The 23,119-nt window shown below is 49.9% G+C and overlaps 1 protein-coding gene across 1 annotated transcript in view; it reads left to right on the top strand.

Moving 5' to 3' along the window:
- The window catches only part of LOC110561854 (kinesin-like protein KIF28), a 39,250-nt gene extending 16,369 nt beyond the window's left edge, over window positions 1-22,881 (top strand). Inside the window, exons 8-23 of the mRNA XM_021658412.2 lie at window positions 3,114-3,181; window positions 4,454-4,560; window positions 5,255-5,367; window positions 6,597-6,687; window positions 7,744-7,798; window positions 8,126-8,249; window positions 9,063-9,207; window positions 12,088-12,206; window positions 12,713-12,820; window positions 15,144-15,418; window positions 16,610-16,744; window positions 17,515-17,681; window positions 17,874-17,980; window positions 18,192-18,339; window positions 18,931-19,118; window positions 20,725-22,881. Of these exons, the coding sequence (XP_021514087.1) occupies window positions 3,114-3,181; window positions 4,454-4,560; window positions 5,255-5,367; window positions 6,597-6,687; window positions 7,744-7,798; window positions 8,126-8,249; window positions 9,063-9,207; window positions 12,088-12,206; window positions 12,713-12,820; window positions 15,144-15,418; window positions 16,610-16,744; window positions 17,515-17,681; window positions 17,874-17,980; window positions 18,192-18,339; window positions 18,931-19,118; window positions 20,725-20,880 (2,106 nt within the window). The 3' untranslated portion in view covers window positions 20,881-22,881. The remainder of the gene's footprint in view (window positions 1-3,113; window positions 3,182-4,453; window positions 4,561-5,254; window positions 5,368-6,596; window positions 6,688-7,743; window positions 7,799-8,125; window positions 8,250-9,062; window positions 9,208-12,087; window positions 12,207-12,712; window positions 12,821-15,143; window positions 15,419-16,609; window positions 16,745-17,514; window positions 17,682-17,873; window positions 17,981-18,191; window positions 18,340-18,930; window positions 19,119-20,724) is intronic.
- Window positions 22,882-23,119: the final 238 nt, after the last annotated feature.

The following is a 23,119-nucleotide window of genomic DNA, read 5'->3' as shown; positions in this document are numbered from 1 at the left end:
CCTCCAGTATGGCATATTATAGATAATCACTTCTGGCATAAGAACAAAATTGCGACTGCTACTCTCAGCAGTCCATGGTGAGGCAATTAGTCTCCAGGCAGATGTGCAACCCCCAAGAGTCAGCTCTGTGGGTGCAGCCAAGGCCTTCTGCTCTCCAGTTGCAGAATGGGACAAAACTGGGCAAACGCTGCCTCTCCCCCAAACTCCCCAAACAGTAAAACACACCCTTGCTTTTTATATCATGAACTATTGCCTAAATACTTGGGTCTTAAAGTCTTCCTGAGTGTCAGTTATTTGTGGATCTCCATGGAATAAAACAACATCCCTGCAGGGCTCAGCCATTAAAGACAAGGCTTACAACCAAAAAACAATTAACATTCCTGCCAGGCAGCAGTGGTGCAGGCCTTAAATCCCAGCACTCAGGAGGCAGAGGCAGGCTGATCTCTTGTGAGTTTAAGACCACCTTGGTGTACAGAGTGAGTTCTAGGACAGCAAGGGCTACACAGAAAAACCCTGTCTCAAATAAACAAAACAACTCCCAAACAAACAAACAAACAAAAAATCCACTCCTCTGAGCTGGGGGTGTAGCTCAGGGTACAGCATTACCAAGTATACGATTCTGGGTTCTCTTTCCAGTACCAAAACTAGAACACCCAAAATACCTTCTGAATGTTTTGCTTGTTTTGAAGCAGGGTCTCACTCTTCAGTTTAGTGCAGGTGTATTCGTTTATCTCCTTTATTTGGGTTCTTGTATCTACCACTCTTCCCTCCCCCAGTCCCTTCCAATACCCCGACACCAGGTAGGAGAGAAGGTTAAAGGGGAAAGGGGGTGTGAGTTCCTTTTAGACTACTTCCTGCTGATTAAGGCATTGAGTTCCTTGAAGCAAGTCCAATCTTCAGCTCATTGGGGTGTTTCTAACTTTGTTTCTTTTCTCTTGACCACTTGACAAACCAGCAGGATCAGGAAGCAGCAGGAGGAACAGCTGAGCCTCCTCTCTTGGGGCTCTGGTCCTTTTATACCCTCTCTAGAGTCCCCCAAATTAAACCGTCTTCAGCTGGCAGAATCACACCCCTGCCAGAGCACACATGAGGCAAGTAGTCAGCTGCTGTGGACAGTCTGAAGCGGCCCCGTACCCCACACCTGGGATTAAACAAAAACACGTCCACATAGCATGACTGGGTTTTTAAGGACTCCAAAATTCTCCCTACATCGTAGGCTGGCCTCAAAATCACAGTCCTCCTGCTTCAGCCTCTCAGGTACTAGAATTACAGAAGTGTACATTCTAAGCCTTTCTCCTACCCCTCAGCCGGTCCCTAACCCCCATTGTAGTGTTTTAACAACAGCAAACTATTGGAGAAAAGGAGGTCGGGAATGAGTGTTGAGTGTCCCGGACCTAAATAAAAACCACAGAATGGTCACAGCCAACCTCCAAGCTCCACGACACCAGCCCCAACTTCAGCAAAAGTCTCTTAAAAGGAATTAAGCCTCTGGCTCCAACTCATTCCAGCGGATTCAAGGAACAGGCCGTAAACATTGGTTACATGAGCTGCTTGTCAACACAGTTCTCTTAAAGGCCGGTTAGAGGAGTGCACAGACTGAAGGAGAGCAGCCTTCAGTCCTGCCTGACTTAACAGCGTATTATTAACTTCGCCTGTGAGGTCCAGCAGAAGTTCCAGTCCTGCAGAGTGTGAGAGATATTTCCACAGTATTGTGTTGCCACAATACTGTTCCTGAAGCATACCGTACCTTTGCCCGAGTCTGTGACAGTCTTTCCAGAGAAGTTTTAGCAAAGAAGAAAGACCTGTCCTGAGAGTAGGCAGTAACATTCCCAAGGCTGGGGCTGTATAGGGAGGAGGAAGGAACAGGGAGCCCACCGTTAGAGGCTTTCTCCCAGCCCTGAAATCCTTAATCTTTGCTCTGCTCTTCCCACGACCCCTCGGGAAATGAGCCAAGAGAGATCCTTGTTGGCAGGTGATGCTCCAAGTGTTTTGTCTCAGAGATGGAAAGGCCACACAGGATCCATCACTGTGTTCTTGACAGGATCTGGACCGAGCAAAGCCTTTTCTGTCTGCCCCACTAATGCACAGCAACCCCTCAGTTTCCTGAGGACTTTGCAGAAGACCCAGTACCTCTGAGAGCCCGAGGCAGAGGCAGCAGGATGGGGACAGATCTCAGAGTTAGCCAGTGGCTGGTTCAAGTTCCAGTTCTGGCCAGGTGGCTTTGGCTGTGTTAGCTTTCTCTATTTGGGCCTGCTGCCCATCCTGATGACCTGAGTCCTAGACCCAGAACCCATATGGTAAAAGGAGAGAACCAACTCTTTGCAAGTTCTCCCCTGACAGATGCACACTGTGGCAGGCACACACACACAGAAACAAGTTCAGAGGTGTGGAGAGATGGCTCAGTGGTTAAGCTCACATGCTCTTGCAGAGGACCGAGTTTTGATTCGCATCACCCACCTGGTGGCTCACAACCATCTGTAACTCCAGTCCCAGGGAATCTGATTCCCTCTTCAGACCTCCACGGTGACCAGTCACACACACGGTACACATACATATAGGCAAAACATTCATATTATTAAATTAAATAATAAATTAAAAGCTAAGTAATAATTAAATTCACATAAAATTAAATTAACTACACAAATATAATTGAATGTTTCTTAAAAAGTAATTTAAAATTTAAATGCTGAAAACTATAGGATATACACTGTTTTGTGAACATTAATTTTGTCAGCATGTGTGTGCATGAAGTGCATGTACATGTACAGGTGGGAATGCAAATGAGTGAGTGTGTGTGTGTGCATGTGAAGGCCAGGCAACAACCTCGAGGGTCATCCTCAGGAATGCCATCAAAGACCCTTTGAGGCAGGGTCTCTCATTAGCCTGGAGTGCACTGATTAGACCAGACCACCGGCCAGTGAGCTCCATGGATCCTCCTGCCACCGCCCCTCAGGACTGGGGTGACAAGTGTGGGCCAGCACACTTGGCGTTTTGATGTGGGCTTTGGTATCAAACTCAGTTCCTCACACTTGCAAGGCGGGTACTCGACTGTCCGTGCCCCCCTCTTAGCCCCAAAATTAGCTATCTTAGTAGCATCGATGGTACGTTTCCAGATTGCAGCCATCAGTCCCGCTGACATCTGCTATGAGGAAACCTTGTCGACGCTGAGATACGCCGAGAGGTGAGTAGTCTGTGAGCCCGAGCTGGTTGTCCTGTTCTAAGTCACAAGTCCTTTGAGAACTCGGATGCTGGGTGGGTGGGGTTTGGGGTAGGAGTCCAGGAGAAGGAGAACAAAGCGACTAGCCAGAGAGGGATGAAAAAAAATAAAATAAAACAGAGAAGGGGGCGCTGCGGAGGACTTGGCTGCGCTTGCTGCTCTCCCGGGGACGACCAAGAACTACACCTTGACCTTAGTGTGGTGGTGTGGGGCCTGTAATCCCAGCACTTGGGAGTCACAGGCAGGTGGACCTCCGTGAGTTAGAGAGCCCTAGCCAGCCAGGTGAGAGATCCGGTCTCAAAAACCGAAACAACGAAACCCACACACAGTTCGGATTAGGCCTCCAATAAACCGCCTCTTCAGAGGCCTTTCCTGTGGGTGAAAACATTCCCCGGCATTCTTCATTGCGCAGACGCAGTGCTGTTTTCGTGCCAGGACAGTTTCTCCCAGCATCTGCAATGCCAGCTCAGACCTGGAGGTGGAGCTCTGGCTCCTCTAGAATGTCCCTTGTCTCCTGCCTCTGGCTGCAATCTTGTCAGCAGATTGCTGGGAGGCGATGTGCACAGAGAGGCACTGGGCGCTCTATACTCTGTCCCGGGCCTCTGTGTCTGACGCAAGCCCCGATGGGATCTGTTTAAATTTCTTTTTAAGGCAAGTGGAGCTTAAGACACTGTGGGGGTGGAGCCCCAGGGTCCAATCCCCAACACCAAAAGCACAAGACACCAGTTAAATTTGAATGTCAGAGAGTAAGTCGCGTTATGGGATGCCTGAGCACTGAGGTGGGAGTTGGGAGGGAGGGGAAACAGGACCAGAAACCCTCTGGCTGTCTGTAGCCTGTGCCACATAGGGAAGCAGTTTGCCTATGGCTTCCTGGATTGTAATTGTTGATGAAGCACGTTCTTGAATTAGCCAAGTATGTTCAGGACCTAGGGTATTCAGGGGCCAGGCACGGGGACTCGGCAGAGCTTCGTGAGTCTGTGGGAGTCCTGTGGGTTACTGAGATCAGTTTTGGTCTTAATGGTTGTAGCTATGTCTAGCCTGTTGCCCATAATGCACCCCAGCTATGAGGGTGACCCAAGAAATTTGTAGATGGCAACGGAACGCCACATGTCGAACGGCTGGACACACCGGCAGTGGTTTTGCCTGGGCTCTGGGCTTGCCGCTGTTACCCAGGGCTGGAGGTACAGCTCTGACTGGAAAGGGGCCTGAGAGTGCGTTTGTCATTGCACGTGACAGGGCTAAGAAGGTTCAGAACAAGGCCGTGGTCAACACCTGCACCCTGGTGAGGGCGTCCAGGGCTGAGAACAAGCTGCTGCTCGGATCCGGGGACGCTGGAGTGGCAGGTAAATCAAGTCAGGAGGCTGACACCCAGGGCCTAGCCTGGGGGGAGTGAGGACGGGCCATGTAATGGGGTGGGGGGAAGGGCAAAGTTTTGTTAAGGGTCTTTTGGCTCAACCTTCAAAAATTCCAGCTCTGAGGTCAGTGGGGTCTCATTTGTCACATGAAGCAAAGGCCTTGCGCTTTCCCACACTGCTTAGACAGGGTTAAGATCACCCACGAGGACACGTTTCCAGGCTTCATAGGCCGACTGCCACACCGCAGGCGTCCACTGCAGACAAGCCCGCCCGAGCTGGACGCGTAGGGTGCCCCCCAGTGCCCCACCCCACCCCAGCTCTGCTGGCCGCAAGGCTCTGAACGCGCAGGATGGTGACCTGAGCGTAACGTCTGATTCCCACGATCTATAAACCCAGGCAGGAAACATACGGAAAAACGGCGTCATAACTAGGCAAATCTGTCTAGTTAGATGGGAATTCCCTGAACGGATGGTCACGTGCCTGTACAGGTGAAGGGGGGGGGGTTGGGGCTCTGCGTGCCATGCTCCATGCTCTGATGTCTGAGTTACCCGGGGACTGAGCGGATGAGTCATCACTCAGAGCCACACAGAAGCAGCCCAGTCCCGTGTCCGTCCCGTCTCTACCCCACCCCCCAGCTCACCTTTGACGATGCCTGAAGCTTAAAGCCCCTCCGTCTTTCCAGAAAACTCAGCCCATTTCCTGGCAGAACTGCAGCTGGGGACTCGGGTAACCTGGGCCCACCTGCTGGAGCAGGCGCGGAGGGAGTGGGAGCAACAGCACGCGGCCCTCACACAGGTGAGGCTCACGTCGTCCACTCGCGCTCCGCCTCCCTGCACACAGCCAGCAGCCTGGGCCGCTGTGGGCTCCAGACTATGGAGTGGGCAGAGTTGGGGCCTGAATGATTCAAGGAGGTCACGGCATGCTGATGGGTGAAGACAGATGTCAGGGCTGTGGGAGATTTGTTTTTGAAGAACTAAGGACCGGGTGTGTCCCCTGGGGACAGTTTGCATTAGCCTGAGCTATTGTGTCTCTCTTGGCTGGCATTCACTTTCCGATCCTAACAGGCTATGCTGTGAGTACAGTAAATCATCATCGTGGTTGTGCTAGGGTGTGAAAACCCAGGGCCTTGCAAATGCTAGGCAATCTTTGCATCACTGAGCCACACTGTGCCCGCTTCTGAGCCGGGCTGTGAATGCCATCCATGGGTGAGAAAGATGCCCTGCCTGCCCACTGTGCCACCCTGACTCCTGCCAGAATCTTATTCTTAGCCATGAGGCTCTGAGCAAATGCCCAAGTCTTGGACCAGGCCTGGAAGTCTTGGGAGAGAGGGGAGACTCCAACTTGCCTTCCAGGAAGGTGGGTGAAGCCCAGACTAAGCCCGGGCTGGTGGGAGCAGAGCAGGATGTGGTCTCCCGTGTCAGCAACCCAGATCAAATTACAGGTCAAGGGTTCTGAAGGTCTGTGCATGACTCGGTGCCAGCAGAAGCCCTGTTAAAGAGCCTCCTGTGGAGCGTGACTCTGGCTTTAAGTGGGATTCAGAGCACAGGACTATGGAACTCTACATTCTAGTGAGAGGTGGCCACCAGGACTTTCAACTTCTTTGTTCTTAAGCAGAAGGAACTTCAGGGTTTAAAAATCTCACTGAGCCATGGCATCTGCTCTTCTTCTGTTTGTCCAGCCTCCATGAGCCCAATATGGTCCTACCCTTACTGAATGAACCCTGGCATCGCGGAGGAAGGATGCATGGGTGTCATTCTCTGCCATTCATGGCTGGTGCTCGGTTAGCTAGCAGCAAGTTAAAGGACACCCCTCCCCCACACCCCGCAAGGAGCAGGGAGCAAGGAGCCGGAGGATGCCAGGGGCCTGAAGAAAGTGGGCAGAAGTAGAGAAGAGAGAGGTGATAGAAGATGGCTGGGGGGTGGGGCAAAAGGAAGTGGGGGACCCTGGGCCTTGGAAGGGGCCTGCCTGGACAGCTCCCCTTCCTCCCTTGGTCCCTGGGACAGACTTCTCTCTTGTCTTCCTAGGAGCAGGAGATGGTGAAGACCCTCCCACATCTCCTCAATGTCAACGAGGACCCGCAGCTTACAGGGGTCCTCAAGTACTTCATTCATGACGGTACTTGATTCTGCCGCCCCCACCCCCAGGCCAGCTCTGATTCCCTTTTCTTCCTCCTTCTCCTTCCCTTCCTCTCCCCCTCCTTCCCTCCCTTCCCTCCCTCCTTCCAGCCTCCCCCCTTTTCTTTTTTGATTTTTTTAAAAAAATTTTGTACTACAAAACATATGGCATAAAGTTCACCTCTTTAACCACTCTTGAGAGTACAGTGCAGAGAGGTACTAAACCATCACCACATCTCCTTCCAGAACTTTCCATCATTGCCTCAAGCCACTAAGCACTGCCTCCCCACCCCCTCCCTGAGCTCTGAGTGACCATCACTGTTCTTTCTGTGTCTGGATCTCGCCGTGCCTCTTAGCAAAGAGATCCCCGAACGCCTGCCTTGTGTCCGTCTCAGTTCAGAGTCTAATTAAGCTCGTCCAAGGTGCAGCACGGTTTGGAATTCTTTCCTTGCTCACATGCCTACATTGAATGTTATCGAGACATCGCCAGCACACAGTCACGTCACACTTCTGTCCAGTGGTTTCTGAGGAGGTGGCAGCCTTTGGAATGTCTCTTCAGTGTGTACGCTACTGAATGGGTAGCCCAGAGCCCAGAGCCAGGGCGACTCCTGTGCTCCTCTCCCAGGACGCCATGCACGTCTAAGACAGGTGCAGGATGGTGGCAGGAGAGCCAGACCCACTCAGGAGCCACAGGGGCATACTGCACACCCCGAGTGGCCGGCCACCACAGAAACAGCTTCCAAGAGGAGCCTGGTGGGTCACTGAGGACCAAGGCCCATGAAGAAGCCAGCACTGTCACCAAACTGGAAATCCACCCCACCAAAAAAAAAAAAAAAAGCAGAAAGAAAAACAATTACACATAAAGCAAGGTTATGCCTGGTTATGATTGCTCAGATTAGATTAGAAAGCAAATTCTTCGAATGCTTTTTTTTTTTCCAAATGCTTTTAATGGGGGGAAAAAATCCCACTTTCAGGTATAAAAAAAAATCAAGCATATTACTTCATCAGGGCCAAATGCCAACAGTCTTTGAAGATAAACTGTCCTGACTCTTTACAGGCTCCTGTGATGGTGGTCGGGCTGCCTCAAATGCTATCCGTCTTCAAGGCCTGGGGTAAGAGCTGAACCGTGCTTTCCTTCCTCCATTGCTAGCCGGGTAGCTTCCAAAGACTTGTGATGGTCTGTGTCTGGGGGTTCCTGGCGGCTGTAGGCCCTCAGCTGGGTTTTTTTTTTTTTTTCTGCAACTAGAATAGCGTCCTCAGTGTCTTCCAAGGCCCTGCACCCTCCAGTCTGGGCCCTGCAGCCCCCTACGAGGCACAGTGCTTTGTGGTCGGGGGCAGCCGGAACTTCTCCATTGAGCACAGTTGTGGCCATCATGCAACTTGACCGGCCATGGTGTCACAGGCTACTGGGTGACCGAGGCAAACTCTTATCTTCTAAGAATTTCGGATAAGCACGTGTCCTTCGTGAATTTGGACGGCGGAGTGACAGTCGCGCCACACGGCAAGTGCAAGGTCATCGTTAACGGGGTACCTGTCACCAACAGGACAAAGCTGCAGCATTTGGTAAGCTCCTCGGCCAGCCGCAGAAGTGTCCCGGTGATGCCCTCCGGATGGGGGCAGTGGTGGGAGGTGGGGGCTGGTCTCTTCTGAAATGTCTCCTGTCACAGTGAGAGGGGCTGGCCGGGCCTGGGGCTTCCCACCTCCTGTCTGCTCCCAACTCACTGCGTCCCGAGGGCATCACTTCACTTCTCCGGACATCACCATAACGGAAGGAAAGGTGGAAATGGACACGCTCCATTTCTCAGTGCTCATATGACATTTGAGGCTTAAGAGAACAGTCCTTGGGAGTGATGGAGCGCCTACTTACACCAGGCCCGATTTGTGCCGATGTATTCCTCTGCCCTCCTTGGAGTCTTCCACCTCGGTGGCTCCTGCTGGCTTCCCTGAGGCCTTCTTCCTGCACTAATCACTACCCCAGAAGCCACACCCCTCTGAGACCGGCAGATGGCCCCACCCCTTCCCTTTGAGACACTACTGGTGAGCCCTCCCCCACTTCACTGCCCAGCACATCCCGCACCAGAACTGTGGGCGAGCAGCAGAGTGGTCTAACTCCCCAAAAAGCCCCCACGTGACATCTGCTCTTACATCTTCTGCCCTCCCAGAGGACTTTGAGATCATAATCCCAGTCAGACCCCAGCACTCCACAGAACCCCTGTTTTTCTTCTGAGGCCCTGACCTTGGTGGTTCTGTATCCTGGAAGAGGGTGTGGAGCCCAGGTGGTCATGGAGGGAAAGAGCTCTCTTCCCACTGTGGCGTGAGTAGGAGCCTGGGCCCCGAAGCAGGCTAGGCCTTGCCTCCCTACGCTCTTCCTCCCAGGACCGCATCATCTTGGGATCCAACAGCGCCTTCCTCTACATCGGGTTTCCCTCGGAGCGGGGTGCTGAGGACCTGAGCAGATTCGACTACGACTTTTTCCAGCTGGAGCGGGCAGCCGCTGAGGGAGTGAGTGTAGGCACACTTGGTAAGTGGTTCGGTGCCTGCCTTCTGGCGCCTTCTGGCACAAACACAAAAGCAGATGCTTTCATGGTGTCAGAGTGCAATGTGCAGAAAGTTAAAATGTGAGCACAGGCTCTCTCTCTCTTAGTGCATGCTGGGGATAAAAACCCAAGGCTTTGTACTTCTGCTTGTTGAGTGTGCCGCCACTGAACATCCACATATGATCTTCACAGAAATAGAAAACTGAATACATGTCAAAGATGTGCTTTACCCGCTAAACCTGCCCTAAGGGATGAGGGTGATGGCAGCCTGAACTTTAAACCTTGGTATGGGAGAGAGCTACATACAGCAGCACGTGGAGGCAAGAATGCTGAGTTGAGATCAGTGGGTTAGATGAAGGCCTTCAGCCAACGGCGCTGGAGAGAGATGGTGCTGGGCAAGGTCCAGGCCTTGGTCCGGAAGGAACTGCAGCTCCAGGTTTCTGAGTGGAAGATCCTTTGTCCCTCAGCCCACCCTCCACCCTCTCCCTGTCCACCTCCCCTCACTCCACAGCCTCGTCCCCCAGCACGGAGTCATGTGCTCAGGCTTGGCTGGACCCCACTAAGGGCGTTGTGATGTCTGGTGGGGGGGGCACCTATGCTCTGACCTGCCTTAATGAAGCCTCAGGTGAGGAGCAGTGCTGAGTTTACAGGTATGAGCCACCACACCCAGCTCTGCTTAGGTTTTTCAGAGCTCACTGGGTAGCCAAGGCTAGCCTGAAACTCACTGTGCAGCCCAAGCTGGTGTCAGTTTGTTAACCTGCCTCAGCATACTGGGTATTGGGATTACAGATGTGTGGCATCGCATCCACGTTCTGCTGTAGTTCTTGATAGAAAGCCAAGACCAAGACGGTGCCATGCTTCAGAATACCAGCTTCAAAGCCATGAGAACATGTGTAATGAGGATTTTGTAATTTTGGTTCCTTTAAAAAACAAGAAATGTTATGGGAATATGTTTCCGTTTTTATCGCAGGTGGAGGGATAAGAGGCTGCTTCAGAGCAGCCTCGTGCTCTAGCAGGGGTGTGGTTTTGCCAGCTGCAGAGAGTTTCTGTGAGTGTGTGACGTTTGGAATTCTGGGAACTTTTCAGAGCTGGGATCCTGAGAGACGCATTTGCTGTTGTTGGTGGTTGGATACGGTTTGTTGCGCTTTGTCAAGTAATCGTGCACAAAGAATCGAGAGGAAGAAATTAGATATCCTGATCACAAAGGTCAAACTTGCACAAGGGATGCCCCAACCAGCAGGAAGTAGTGTAACAGCAACAGTGCTGCTGACTTCTCTCTCTTACTTAGTGGTAGGGGCTTGGAAGGGAAGAAGGGATGGAGAGGGGTGGAAGAGAAAGGAACCCACAAAGTAGCCAAAATGCTGGCTACAGACATGGATTTGTGCCATGTAAAGTGCTGGGTGTGGTCTCATGTGGGACAGAGATAAGGGGATTGCTGGGGCTTGCCTAGGTTCATGGAGAAACGTTGCTTCAAGTGAATAAGGTAGAAAGTGGCAGAGGACACCTGAGACCCTTTAGTCTCCGCTTGCACCCTGCACACGCACACTCGTGTGCACACACACAGTTGTAAGCAAGAGCATCCACAGATAACCTACCTTTTCCTTTAGTTCTTCATAGCTGGTTGTGCAGATGCCTCCCCAGCATAGGAATAGTGGTGACAGAAAGTTCATCATGCCCCAGGCCTTGGGGCTGTCACACTCAGGTCCCAGGATTCTCATGGCAGCCTGCCGGGAAGTTCTGAGGCTTTGGTACCATGTGACCCCCGGGCTGCAGGAAGGCTCTGAAGAGCAGACAGGTCCTGACACAAGGCAGTGCTCGCTCACGTCCGGAAAGGGAATTAGGGCCTCCCATAATTCCCATAGTCGCTATGGCCCTTCCTCCGCAGCACCCAGACACAACCGAAATAAGAACAGGCTGTTTGCTGAGCAGATGAGGAGTCGACACAAAACCCAAGCCCCTCCTCTGGCCCATCGGCTCCTGCTTCTTCTAACCCTTGTAGTGAGAATTTTGGTTTCTTTAAAAACACAGAAATGCTATGGGAATATTTTTGTTTGTTTGTTTTAATCCCAGGTGTGGGATATGGAGCTGCTTCAAACTGTCCCCAGCAGCTGGCTGTAATTTGTTCCATGCTCGGGCAGGGGCATGATTTTGCCAGCTGAGCATAGTTTATGCTTGGAATTCTGGGGACTTTTCAGAGGGTTTATAAATGCCAGAGCCCAGAGAAGCATGGAGGTCGCTGTTGCTGGTTGTCGCTGTTTGCTGTTTAGAGATGTCCTGATGATGGAGGTCAAACTTGCCCCAATAAACTTGACACCTCTAACCAACAAGAAGTAGCCTAACGATACCAGCGCTCCCTTTCCCTCCAACCTTCGTTCTCTCCTACCTGGTTTTGGGGTGTTGGAAGAGACGGGGTGGTGTGAGGAGGTAGGAAAAAGAACACAAGAAAGTAGCCAGGAGTCCGGCCACGAACCCTCCCTTCTGGATAGTCCAGAACTACACTGGGCGAGGGACCTCGAAATCAAGAACAAGAAGAGCCGAGCTTTCAAGGCTGAGATGAGCAGCTGTGTAAAGGAACAGCTGAAACCGGGTGGTGGCGGCACGCATCTTTAATCTCAGCTCTGGGAGGCAGAGGAGGTGGATCTCTGTGAATTCAAGGCCTGTCTGGCCTACACAGTGAGTTCCAGGACTGTTGCACAGAGAAATCCTGTCTTTAAAAAAAACAAAGCAAACAATAAAACAAAACAAAAAACCTCACCAGCAACAAAAATCATACCAAAATAAATAGCTGAGCGTCTAAGTTTATTGACGGCTGAAAAGCATAGAAGAAGCAACAGACTCACTTCCTCCCTGACTCTCCTCACTAGGTGCTCTGAGCCCTGGAGCTGGCCAAGCCGACCCCAGCATCTTAGCTGTGTTCCAGGACTACGTCAAACTCATGCCGATGGTTGTGGAAGCAAATCAGATGAGTGAAGAGCTGGAGAAGGTAACATTTTCCCCCGAGGATGGAGCCATGACAGGTCTTGAAAGGCCCTTGGGGTCTAGGGAAGGATGAGGCTTTCCCGTGCCGGCCCTGAGAGCTAGTGACAGGGCTAAACTTAGTCAGGCCTTCCCAGCCAGCCTGAGCGCCTGCCTCCTCATCAGAGCCACTAGCATCCGACCAACACTTACTGGCCACAATTGCTCACCTCACCACACATCTCCATCACCTCAATGGCTGATAGGCCACAGAGGAGACCTGGGTTAGGTCCTGATGACACAGGGTCCTAGCCAGCAGGAGCCTTGAGAGGGGATTAACCAACTTAGGAAGTACAAACGTTAGTTCCAGGGTACCTCTGAGAAATTCTGGTGCTCTGCCATTTGGCTTGGCAGGAAGCCCAAGGAATAAGAAGAGTCAGGCTGTGTTCTTTTACAAAGCCTGAGGCTGGAAGACGGAGAAACTGTAAAAGAAATATGATGTAGGGGGTTGTTCATGAAATGTTTCTTTACCAGGGACTTAAAATGGAATTGAAGGTGAAGAATTTAGCATCCTCAGACTCCAGGGGCCATGACCTCCAGAAAGAGGTCATGGTGAAGGTGACCAAACAACAGACTCATAAGGTAAGACCTCATCAGTGGACAGGCATGTGCCTTTCTGGAAAGCTTCCAAAGTCCACGGGGATTTTTGCCAGTTACATCCAGCAGACCTAGACAAGACACCGGATGTTCTCTGAGTGGGAGTTATGTGTGGGGACACTTTCTCTCAAAGTGCCGGTTCCTAGGATCTTTCCTGTAGTGACACTGTGCCTTAGTTAGGGTCACCGCTGTGATGAAACACCACAACGAAAAGCAACAAGGTGAGGAAAGGGTTTATTTCCCTCATTCTCCCAGCCAACAGTTTATCGTGGAAAGCAGTGAGGGCAGGAACTCAACCTGGAGGTCACGGATGGGTGCTGCTTTCCGACTTGCTCCTCCCGGCCTACTCAGTCTGCTTCCTTATAGCGTGCAGGACCGCCATCAGCCCTGGGCCCAATCCTCCCTCATCAGCACGACTTAAGAAAATGCTCAGCAGGCTTGCCTGCGGCCTGACTTTTATAAGAGACATTTTCTCAGTTGAGGTTTCCTCCTCTCTGAGGACTGTCGAGTCGACGCAAAACCAGCCGGCACATGTCGTATTAGCTACTTCTGCTAATGTGAAAATACAAAGACATCCCGAGAGTGGAGTCTATGCCGAGGGAAGTCACGTGACACCAGCCTCCATCAGCTGGTCACACCGCATCGTTAGTCAGGAAGCAGATGCGAAGGCGGCTTCTGTTCAGCTCCATCTCCCTTTCCCCTGAGGCTGGGAACTCAGCCCGTGGAATGCTGCTTCGCGCCTCCCACTTCAGTTAACCTAGATAATCCCTCACAGGCATGGTCAGAGACTGACTCCTCGGTGATTCTAGACCTTGTCCAGTTTCCAGTCAGGGTTAACTAGCACGGACACCCGCTAAAGACCCTCTGTTCACACTGAGCGTGACTCCCAGGCCTTAGTACCAAGCTGCGGATGGTGGTGCACGCCTGTAGTCCCAGTGCTAGGGAGGCAGAGGCTGGTGGATCTCTCTTTGAGGCTAGTGTGGTCTTCAAGTTTACCCAGATGGCCATGGTGACCACGTCTCTCTGTGTGCGCATGAGACAGAAACATACGTGTCTGTATGGCAATTCTTCACATGCCTGGAGGCCAAGAGAGACAGAATGTTTTTCCTGCAGCTGTCCCAGAGAAGGGGTTGCTGGTTTTACTTCATCCAATTTTTTGGTTTTTTTGTTTGTTTGGTTTGGTTTTTTGAGGCAGGATTTCTCTGTGTAGCCTTGGCTGTTACTTCTGATGGGGCATTTTCAGTCAAGATAATGTCCATCTAGATTCCCTAACATTTCAGCTTAAGGTTCTCCACAGCAGGTGCGTTTGGAGGCCCTGCCCTTGCCCAGTGAGAGGCAGCAACGCCTGCCCTGGGCTTGTTGCTCCCTGGGGGTGAACCCCTGAACAAGAATGGAAACCTGTTTGTAGGCTTCTGAATAGAGCTAAAGTACCTGTGCTTAGTTGCAAGAAAGGTGGGGAGGGGTTCTTCCCACCATGTGGCTGTGCGCCTGCTATGGAGCCCTTTCTTGGCTGTTCTGTAGACTAATTGTGTGTGTTCATCGTGTTTGTCTGTAATAAAATGTCACTCATTAACTGATCCAGGGTTATGACCTTAGCTCTCAGTAGGCTGTTAGTCCAACACAGGACTTGCTGAGCCATTTTGTTCTGTGGAAAACCAGCGGTTAAATCTGTTTCCTCACCTTTTCCAACTTCTAGACACCACCACCATGCCTTGGCTCGTGGCCTCTCTATCAGCCTCGAATTATCACCGTGGCTCTACTTCCATCACACTAAATTTGGTGTTCTAGAAGGGACTCAAAAAGCTAAGTCTGATGAGAGTACTAAATGATCTTCCCAAAACTCTACCCATGAGGAGCAGCAGATTGGTAAAAATAAGAGGTGGATCATTTACACAGCAAATGAAACAACGCATGGGTATGGTTTTAGTAAGAGTGGCCCACACAGGCTCATATATTTGAATGTTTAGATTCCAGTTGGTGGGACTGTTTTGGGAAGGATTAGGAGTGTTCTTGTTGGAGGAGGTATGACACAGGGAGTGAGCGTTGAGGTGTAAGAGTCATGCCAGCCCAGTGTGACTGTCTCTCCTTCCAACTTGTGGATCCGGATCTAAAGCCTCCAGCTGCTGCTCCAGGGCCATGCCTGCCTACACGCTGCCATTTTCTCCCTCATGGTAATCATGGACTAGCCCTCTGAAACTGTATGCAAGCCCCAGTTAATTATGTTCTTTTATAAGTTGTCTTGGTCATGGCATCTCTTCACAGACAGAAAAGTAACTAAGACACCAGTGACCTCCCTTTGCATTCCCAGGTATGGATCTGGTCAAAAGCCAAGTTTATCAATAGGAAATTCCTGATGGAAGAACTTTACCAGCGCTTTCTAGAGAGCGAAGACAGCCAGGTGGCTCAGGAAGATGACCCTTTCTGGGACCCTGTGGAGGCTGTCCACTTGGGATCAGCACACATCTGGCTGCAGTCCCTGGCTCACTGTATGATGCTGGAGGAACAGGTGGAGTTTTTGAACTGCGATGGGCTGGAGGAGGCTGTGCTGCACATCCGAATCGCCCCCTGCTCCCCGGAAGGATGGTGAATCTCAGCCCCTCCCAGAAAGTTCTCACCAAGGCAAGGGGGGGGTCAGCTTGGTCCCTGAAGTGGTTACTGATGAGACAGGTGATTGCGCTCATTCAAGATTTGGCCTTGTTGAGTCTGACTCTTGACAAATGCTCAGCATTTGAGACAGCTCAGCAGTGCCCTGGGGAACCAAGGGAATGACAGGACATCCACAAAGAAGCAGATGGAGTGAGGAAGCCTGGGTTGGTTTCATGAGGGAAGAAGCCTATGTTGTGGGCTCCTGGAACCCTGGAAGTCTGGCACTCCTTCTCAGGATGCTCGTCCCACTTCGCAGGCATCACAGCCAGAGACAGAAAGTTGGTCTCTGCTCTCCATCATCTTGGCAGGGGCCTGAACTTGGCTTCTCAGCTTGAGGTTAGGGTCAGGTGTCTTGACTCCTTTGGTGCTGTCTCTGGACTCCAGATTTATTTATTTTTGTTTTAGACCTTAGGATGTTTATATAGAAGTAAAAGGGTTTTAGCAATCCTAAGCACAGAGGCTAACAGGAGCCTGGGCTTGGAACAAACACCCAGTGTGACCATTTGTCTTGATGAAGAGGCAACCTGCTAGGGAAAGGAGGAGAGCCCTCAAGTTCAGGGTCCAAAAAGCTGCACTGAACAAAAACTTAAGGTCTACAGAGACTTTAGGCCATCGGCTGGTTGCTTGGCTACCTTGGCTGTCTAGGCTGCCTAATGGTCACATTGAAAATGAACAACATGACATCCTTGAAAGTTTCAGACTTAGTGAGAGGTCCCGTTAGAAAGCTGTCCAAATGGGTTTCTGAGGATAGAGGGCAGATGTTGACTGGACTGTGACTAACTCACGGTGGTAGATGAGAACTTAGGCTGTAGCATCTGAGAAGTCAGTTGGCTCTCCTCCTCCCCAGGACCAGCCCCAGCCTCAGTGTGCGTTCAGCACCACACGCAGTCACCACATGAGATGTTTGTATTAGTCTCTGGGCCATGAGCTCTTGGAGATGGTATCTTTTCCAGAAGCACTGTGCAGAATCAGCTCTTCTGTGACTGGATTCTGCAGTGGATATTACTACCCAGCCCTCCCTCAGGGCCATTATCTACCTGCTAAGGACTCTCATTGGAATGACATTTGAGTGCTAAGTAGCCTGGGTCCAGCCGGCTCCAGAGACTGACTTTCAGCTCCTGTCTGTAGGGCACGAGGCGAGGAGGACATGGTGATTGACCCTCTGGAGCTTCTGGGCAAGAGAATTGACTTCCAGATTCACATCGTGCGGTGCCTTGGTGTCAAATGGCTAAAGGAAGATGCAACGCGGGGCATTCAGATGGGGTGAGCATCTGCAGTGCACAGGACCTGCACACGCCACCTGAGTGGCTCCCGGAGGGGAGGGAGGGGCCTTATTGCTTTTAACAGATGAGTTCATCAGAAAGTTCTAAGTTTTTCTGTTTGCTCAGCTACAAAATAGCTACATCAAGTAGAGAAGCCTCAGGGCCCTCCAGGTTACTTGGATGGCTGCTGAGCCTCATACAGGGTTAGACATTTTAATTGTTATAAAAAATGACAGTATAGATATGCCAGATGGGGTTAAATTCATTTGGCTCAAAGAATATTGAAAAATAAAGGGGTGTTTTAAGAAGTTTAAAAAAAAACAAAACAGTTGAGTGGTGATAATGAACACCTTTAATACTGGCAGTAGGGAGGCAGAAGTAGGCAGATCTTTTCTTTTGTGAGTTTGAGGCCAGCCTGGTCTACAGAGTGAGTTTTAGGACAGCTAGGGCTACACAGAGAAAACATATCTCGAAAACAAAACAAAAACCCAAAAACTAAAAGAGCAAACAAAACAAAACAACCAAATACCTACCTCCCAAGGAAATTTAGCACTTTAGATCCTCCAAACAGACTCTGAACACTGATTAAAACCCTTCTTCCCTGTTGGACTTACTAGCTATGTAATGATAGTCACTCTGACAAAACACGGCGGAGACAGAACTTGTAAGAATCCTAACTGCACTGGGCTGTAGGTCTGTGACTTGCCTGATTGTTTCCTTCATAGGTATGTCCCTTCTGCTTTTCAACTATGTTTTATATTCTTGCCGCAGGTACAAAGTTTATGATCTTCCAAATATTTTGTATACCAAGCCTGTGTGGAATAATGTGAATCCCCGAATTGAAGAGACCATCCACTTTGCAGCCTTGGGTGCCTCTCTTGAGTTTCTGAATTATTTAATGACAAACGCCCTCATTGTCGATTTGTGGGGCCTCCAAGGTACTTGCTTGCTCAGTCTTTCCTGTGGTGTGCTGTTCAGCCAGATCTAATGCTGCAGGGGGAGAGGAGAGAGGCAGGCGGGTCTCTGTGGCGCCATCTTCCGCCCGGCTCCTGGGTTCCATGCGGTTCACCTCACCTCACTGGGCTCAGGCCGGCTGAGACTCCTTTCTTTGCTGGTCTCTCACACTGCAGAAGGCTGTGTCCACCTGGGCTTCTCTCAGCTGGACGTCCTGCTCACAGAGGAAGGCCACGTCATGGTAGACAGCAAGAATTTTTCCAGCATGAAGAAGGTGGGCCAGGTGTGGACACGGCAGCTCACGGGGACTTGACGGCCTTGGACAACCTTGGTGACACCCCCAATGAAAGTGCTCTGGTGCCTTTCCGTGCGCCCTGGGGGATTTAAATCCCTCCCTACTCCCCCAGCCCTTCCCTGTTTACACAAGATAGTATGACCAGCTAGTGTGGAGGGCGACTATTCCGCAACAGGCTGAGCTGCCTTATCCTCGGCAGATCACATCAAACCAGATGCCAGAACTTTACCAGAAGCTGCTCCGGTCAGAGCAGGAGACGGAGCTGCTCAGACGCGTGAACAGAGCCCTGAGAGAAGAAAACGTGCTTCTCAAGGCATCACTGGAAAACACTGGTTCTGCTCAACAGGGTGAGAGTCGGCCATCGACCGCTTCTTCTCATTCCCATCTCCATGTTTGGCACGTGCTAGTTCTCTAGACTAAGAAGTAATTTTTAAAAAGTATTTAGTGTGTGTGTGTGTGTGTGTGTGTGTGTGTGTGTGTGTTGTGTTGTGTTCCCAGAGGCCAGAAGAGGGCATCAGATGGATGCCCTGGAAATGGAGCGCAGATTGTTGTGAGCCACCATGTGGGTGGTGGGACTTGAACCTGGATCCTCTGGAAGAGCAGACAGTGCTCTTAATTGCTGAGCATCTCTCCAGCCCCAGAACAGGAAATCTTAACGAGTTAATCCATATCCTAGACCATAAATAAAAAAACAGAACTTTTTTTTTCTTTTGCTCTATGAGATTTCAAGTGGGTCCAAAGAAATAAAATGTCACCAAAGCCAGGTGTGGTGACACACACCTTTAATTCCAGCACTCAGGAAGCAGAGGCAGTCTGGTCAGAGTGAATTTCAGGACAGCCACAGCTACATGGAGAAACCTTGTCTTGAAAAACCAAATAAATAAACACAGAAATGCTTAGATACGGAAGAAAAAAAATAACTTTTCTTTCTGTCCCAGCCCAGAAGTCAGGTAATCCAAACGGAGCTTCTATGACAGCACAGCCGCCCACAGCTACAGAGCCTAAGCAAAGTTGTGCTCAGCAAGCCAGCTGTGATGCGCAGCTGGCCAGAGCGCTGAAGGCGTTCTATCAGGGCATGAGCGCGGCCAGAGGGCGGCTCCTCACTCTGAGGCAGTGCAGACCTCCGGTGAGTAAGCAGCCTCCCTGGAACACCCAAACCACGCCCCGCTAAACTTAGAGATTTGCTGGCACGACGATGGGAGGTGTGAGTGTGAGACGAGCAAATTAATAGTGTGGGTCCTCAGCACTCGGGAGGCAGAGGCAGGAGGGTCTCTGAGTTGGAGCCTAGCCTGGTCTACAGAGTGAGTTAGTTCCAGGACAGCCAGTGCTACCCAGAGAAACCCTGTCTTGAAAAACAAAACAAAACAAATTCTTGGCAAACTAGGAATCAAATGGATAATCTTCAGTCTCACCAGGGAAACACTAAGCCTGGATGAGGCTCCATGCTAATGACTGACAGTTTTCCTCTTCAAACAAGGAAAAGCCCCAGGTTCTGGCTAACCCACCCCTGCGATTTCAGCTTTCAGTCAGCACACTCAGACAGCAAATACAAAGTACAAGGGCTGACGAGGGGAAAGGGATTGCGTATGCGCAGGCCGTTAAACACTTTGCACTTAACTGACCCAAGTCTCACAACACTCACTCTGTGAAGATGTCATTATTTAGGTACGAATTAAGGGGCAGAGCTTCTTAAAAAGACAAAGAATTTATCATGGAGACCAGGCTGGCAGCTGCTTCTGGGAGAGCAACAGTATGTGAGAGAAAATTAGGAAAAAGCTGGGTGCTGGGGAAGTGGCTCAGATGGTAAGGTACCTGCATGATGACCCGAGTTTGACCCCAGAACCATGTTTAAAAAAAAAAGCCCCGCAGGCAGTGAGTGTATGAAATCCCAGGCTTGGGGACAGGCAGGCAGGGTATCCCTGGACCTCACTGGCCAGTCAGTAGCCTATTTAGTCATTATGAACAACCGAGATTGAACCTGGGCTCCCACAGGCACATCTGCGAACACTCCTCCTCCCCAGTCTAAACAGAGACATAAGCACAGCCTGACTAATCAATTTATATCTTATGCTGACTATCCCTTTTCTAAAAGGATTAGTTTTGGTTGTTTTTTTATTTGGGGGGGGATATTTTCATGGACTTTTAACTGAAATGAAGGTCCCTCACTCAAAAAGGCAAAGAGCTCTAAACTTCCTGACTGCTAATCCAGAATTATCAAGTATTAACATTCAGAATAAAGAAATTACCTTTGATAGGGGGAAAAGAAACCTGGAAACTTCATGGGGTGGGGGATAAGAAAGGCAAAGGCCCAACAGCAGAGATCTATTAACGGAGGAAACAAACCAGCCTGGGCCGGTCCCCTGCCTGTCCCACCCTCTCCTCTACTGATGGTCACTGCTCCTCCGGAATCCCTGCTCAGGGGTGCTTGCTCCCACAGGGCGGGGAATATTTCAGCAAAGCCCTACATCTGGGAGTGCTTGCACAAGCCTCAGCACGTCTACAGCACTGAAAAGACAAGCACTTTCCAACTTGAAACTGTGGACTCTCTCATTCACTCTTGGTAGATTAAACGGCCTTCCTGAAGCCAGCCAGTTAGTTACTACTGACTGCTCATCACGTTCTGTTCTGATGCAGTTCCTTGGTCACGTGGGAAAACTTAGTGGGCACCCTTCACTTGTACAAAGTACTTTTACTCTAGTCATAGAAGCCTACTGTCTTTTCTTTCTTTCTAGGAAGACGATCAGATGCTCCGACCTTTTGTGCACCAACAGTCACAGATGCTAAAGGAATTGGAGGACCTGCTTGAATCCAGTTTACAGAAGCTCAAAGCTGATGTTGCTTTCATAGTGAAGAAGAAGAAGGAGTATCTACTGCCTAGCCAACAGTGAAGATGAGCCAAATGAAAACTCCTCTGACTTAGGCTCTGACTTAATGAGCTTCACAGACTCACATAACTGTGTCTACCATTTTTAGATAAGGTGCCCTCACTTGCCTCTTTTCTGACAGGGACTTGCTGTGTGGACCATAATGGCTTTATCTTGCCTCTGTAGCCCAAGCCCCAATACAGGGATCACAGACCTGTGCCACCACCACATTGGGTCTTAACTGGATTTAAAAACCCTCTAAAAATTGCTGGGCAGCGGTGGCATATGCCCTTGATCCCGGCACCCAGGAGGAAGAGGCAGGTGGGTTTCTGAAGACAGAGCAAGTTCCAGGACACCAGGGCTACAGAGAGAAAGCCTGTCTTGAAAAAAAAATGCTGTGAAAATTAATGCATATGCAAGATGCCTGGTGAATGTTAAGAACCTGTAACTCTGGATTTGATCATTCAAGGTTCAGTCCTGGCTAAATCTATCACTTATAAATTGTACCATGTGGGGCAACTCATCCACCCTCTCTAAGCCTCATTCCTCATCAGTTATTTGGGATGGTTAATAATTACCAACCCCCTGGCAGACAGTGTGCTCAGCATTTAGCATCAGTGCTTTTGTGGGAAACAGCTCACATTCGTTTTTTTTTTTTGTTGTTTGTTTTTGTTTTTTTTCCTTTAAATGGCTCGTATCTGCGATCATAGAACAGGGTATAAAATAGAAGGACCACTAAGAGTTCAAGGGCAGTCTGGGTTAAGTGAGACCTTGTCTCAAAAAAATAAAATAAAATAAAAAGAACAGGCTGGAGAGGTGGATCCGTGGTTAAGAGCATCTCCTGGTCTCACAGAGGACCCAAGATCAGTGCCAGTCCCCAAGGGGTGGCTAACAACTGGCTCTAATTCTATCTCCAGATGACCCAGCGCCTGCCCTCTACAAGTACCATACACACATACAGACACCTACAATACATACATTCATACACATAATAAACCTTTTTTTAAAGGAAAAAAAACAACAACCATAATCAGAGAAGCTTCTCTTTGCAATGAATGGTTGTGACTGCAGAGAATCATTGCTGGTCAAGGTTAATGGTACGTGACAACTGAATGCTCATCTCTAAATAGAACATTTAAAAAAGAGCTGGGAGAGGAAAAATGACAGTGGGCTACTTTCTTCTGGTCATAACACAGCCATTACAACCATGGTCACGACGGCTGTGGCTGCCTGCACTGAGCCTGTCGGCTATCAATCACAGGTTGGAGAGGGGCTCACTGGGCCCTGCCTCTCCCTGCTGAACCATTAACTACTGAGTTGGGGACAGATACTGTTTTCAGCTGTGTTCTCACTGGATGCTATCCAGTGGATAGCGCCAAACCCATGGGTGCCCAGGCCATGGTTAAACTCAATGGGACACAGAAGAAAACAAAAAGTCAGGAGTGTGGGGAAGTGACAGGGTTGTTAAAGGGTGATGAAAGAGGTGGTGTGAGAGTAATCAGAGTGCGTTATATACATGTATACAATTGTCAAAGAACAAATTTAATAAAAGCTTTCTTTAAAAGCAGGAAATTCTAATTTGTGACAAACGAGATAAGCTTAAGAGGACACTGTGCTAAGTGAACAATCAATCTACAGAGAGACAAATATATCATTTCATACATACAAAAAATAACTGACAGAACTGATGGTGAGATGGTGTGTACCGGGAGCTTGAGGGAGGTGGTGAAATGGAATCAGGAGTCCTTCATCAGTGGTCAAAGTCACAGGGAGGAAGCCTGTGTGTTCTGTCCCAGACTAAGTATAGTTAACAGTAATGGAAATGACAGGATTTTAAATGTTCTCACCACAAATAATAATTTGAGATGGTAGATGTTATTACTTTGTTTATTCTATAGTGTGTACATGTATTTATCTTTTTCTGTTGTTGCTGTTCCCAGATAGGGTCTAATTTATGTATGTAGCTTTGGCTGTCCTGGACTATGTAGACCAGGTTGGCATAGTCACAGAGCTCTGCCTGGCTCTGCCTCCCAAGTGCTTAAATTAAAGGTGTGCACAACTATGCTTGGCTAAATATGATTTTTAAAAATTAATTTTTGTGTGTGCATATGTGTCCATCTGTATCACTTGTGTGCAAGGAATTCCGAGGCTAGAAGAGGGCATCAGATCCCTTGGAGTTACCGAGAGCCACCTGATGCAGGTGCTGCCAATCAAATCCGAGTCCTCTGCAAGAGCAGCAGGAACTCTTGGTTGCTGAGCCCTC

The sequence above is a fragment of the Meriones unguiculatus genome, chromosome 11 (assembly GCF_030254825.1).
Source record: "Meriones unguiculatus strain TT.TT164.6M chromosome 11, Bangor_MerUng_6.1, whole genome shotgun sequence".
In the NCBI taxonomy this organism is placed as follows: domain Eukaryota; kingdom Metazoa; phylum Chordata; class Mammalia; order Rodentia; family Muridae; genus Meriones; species Meriones unguiculatus.
This window is presented reverse-complemented; position numbering and strand designations above follow the sequence as displayed.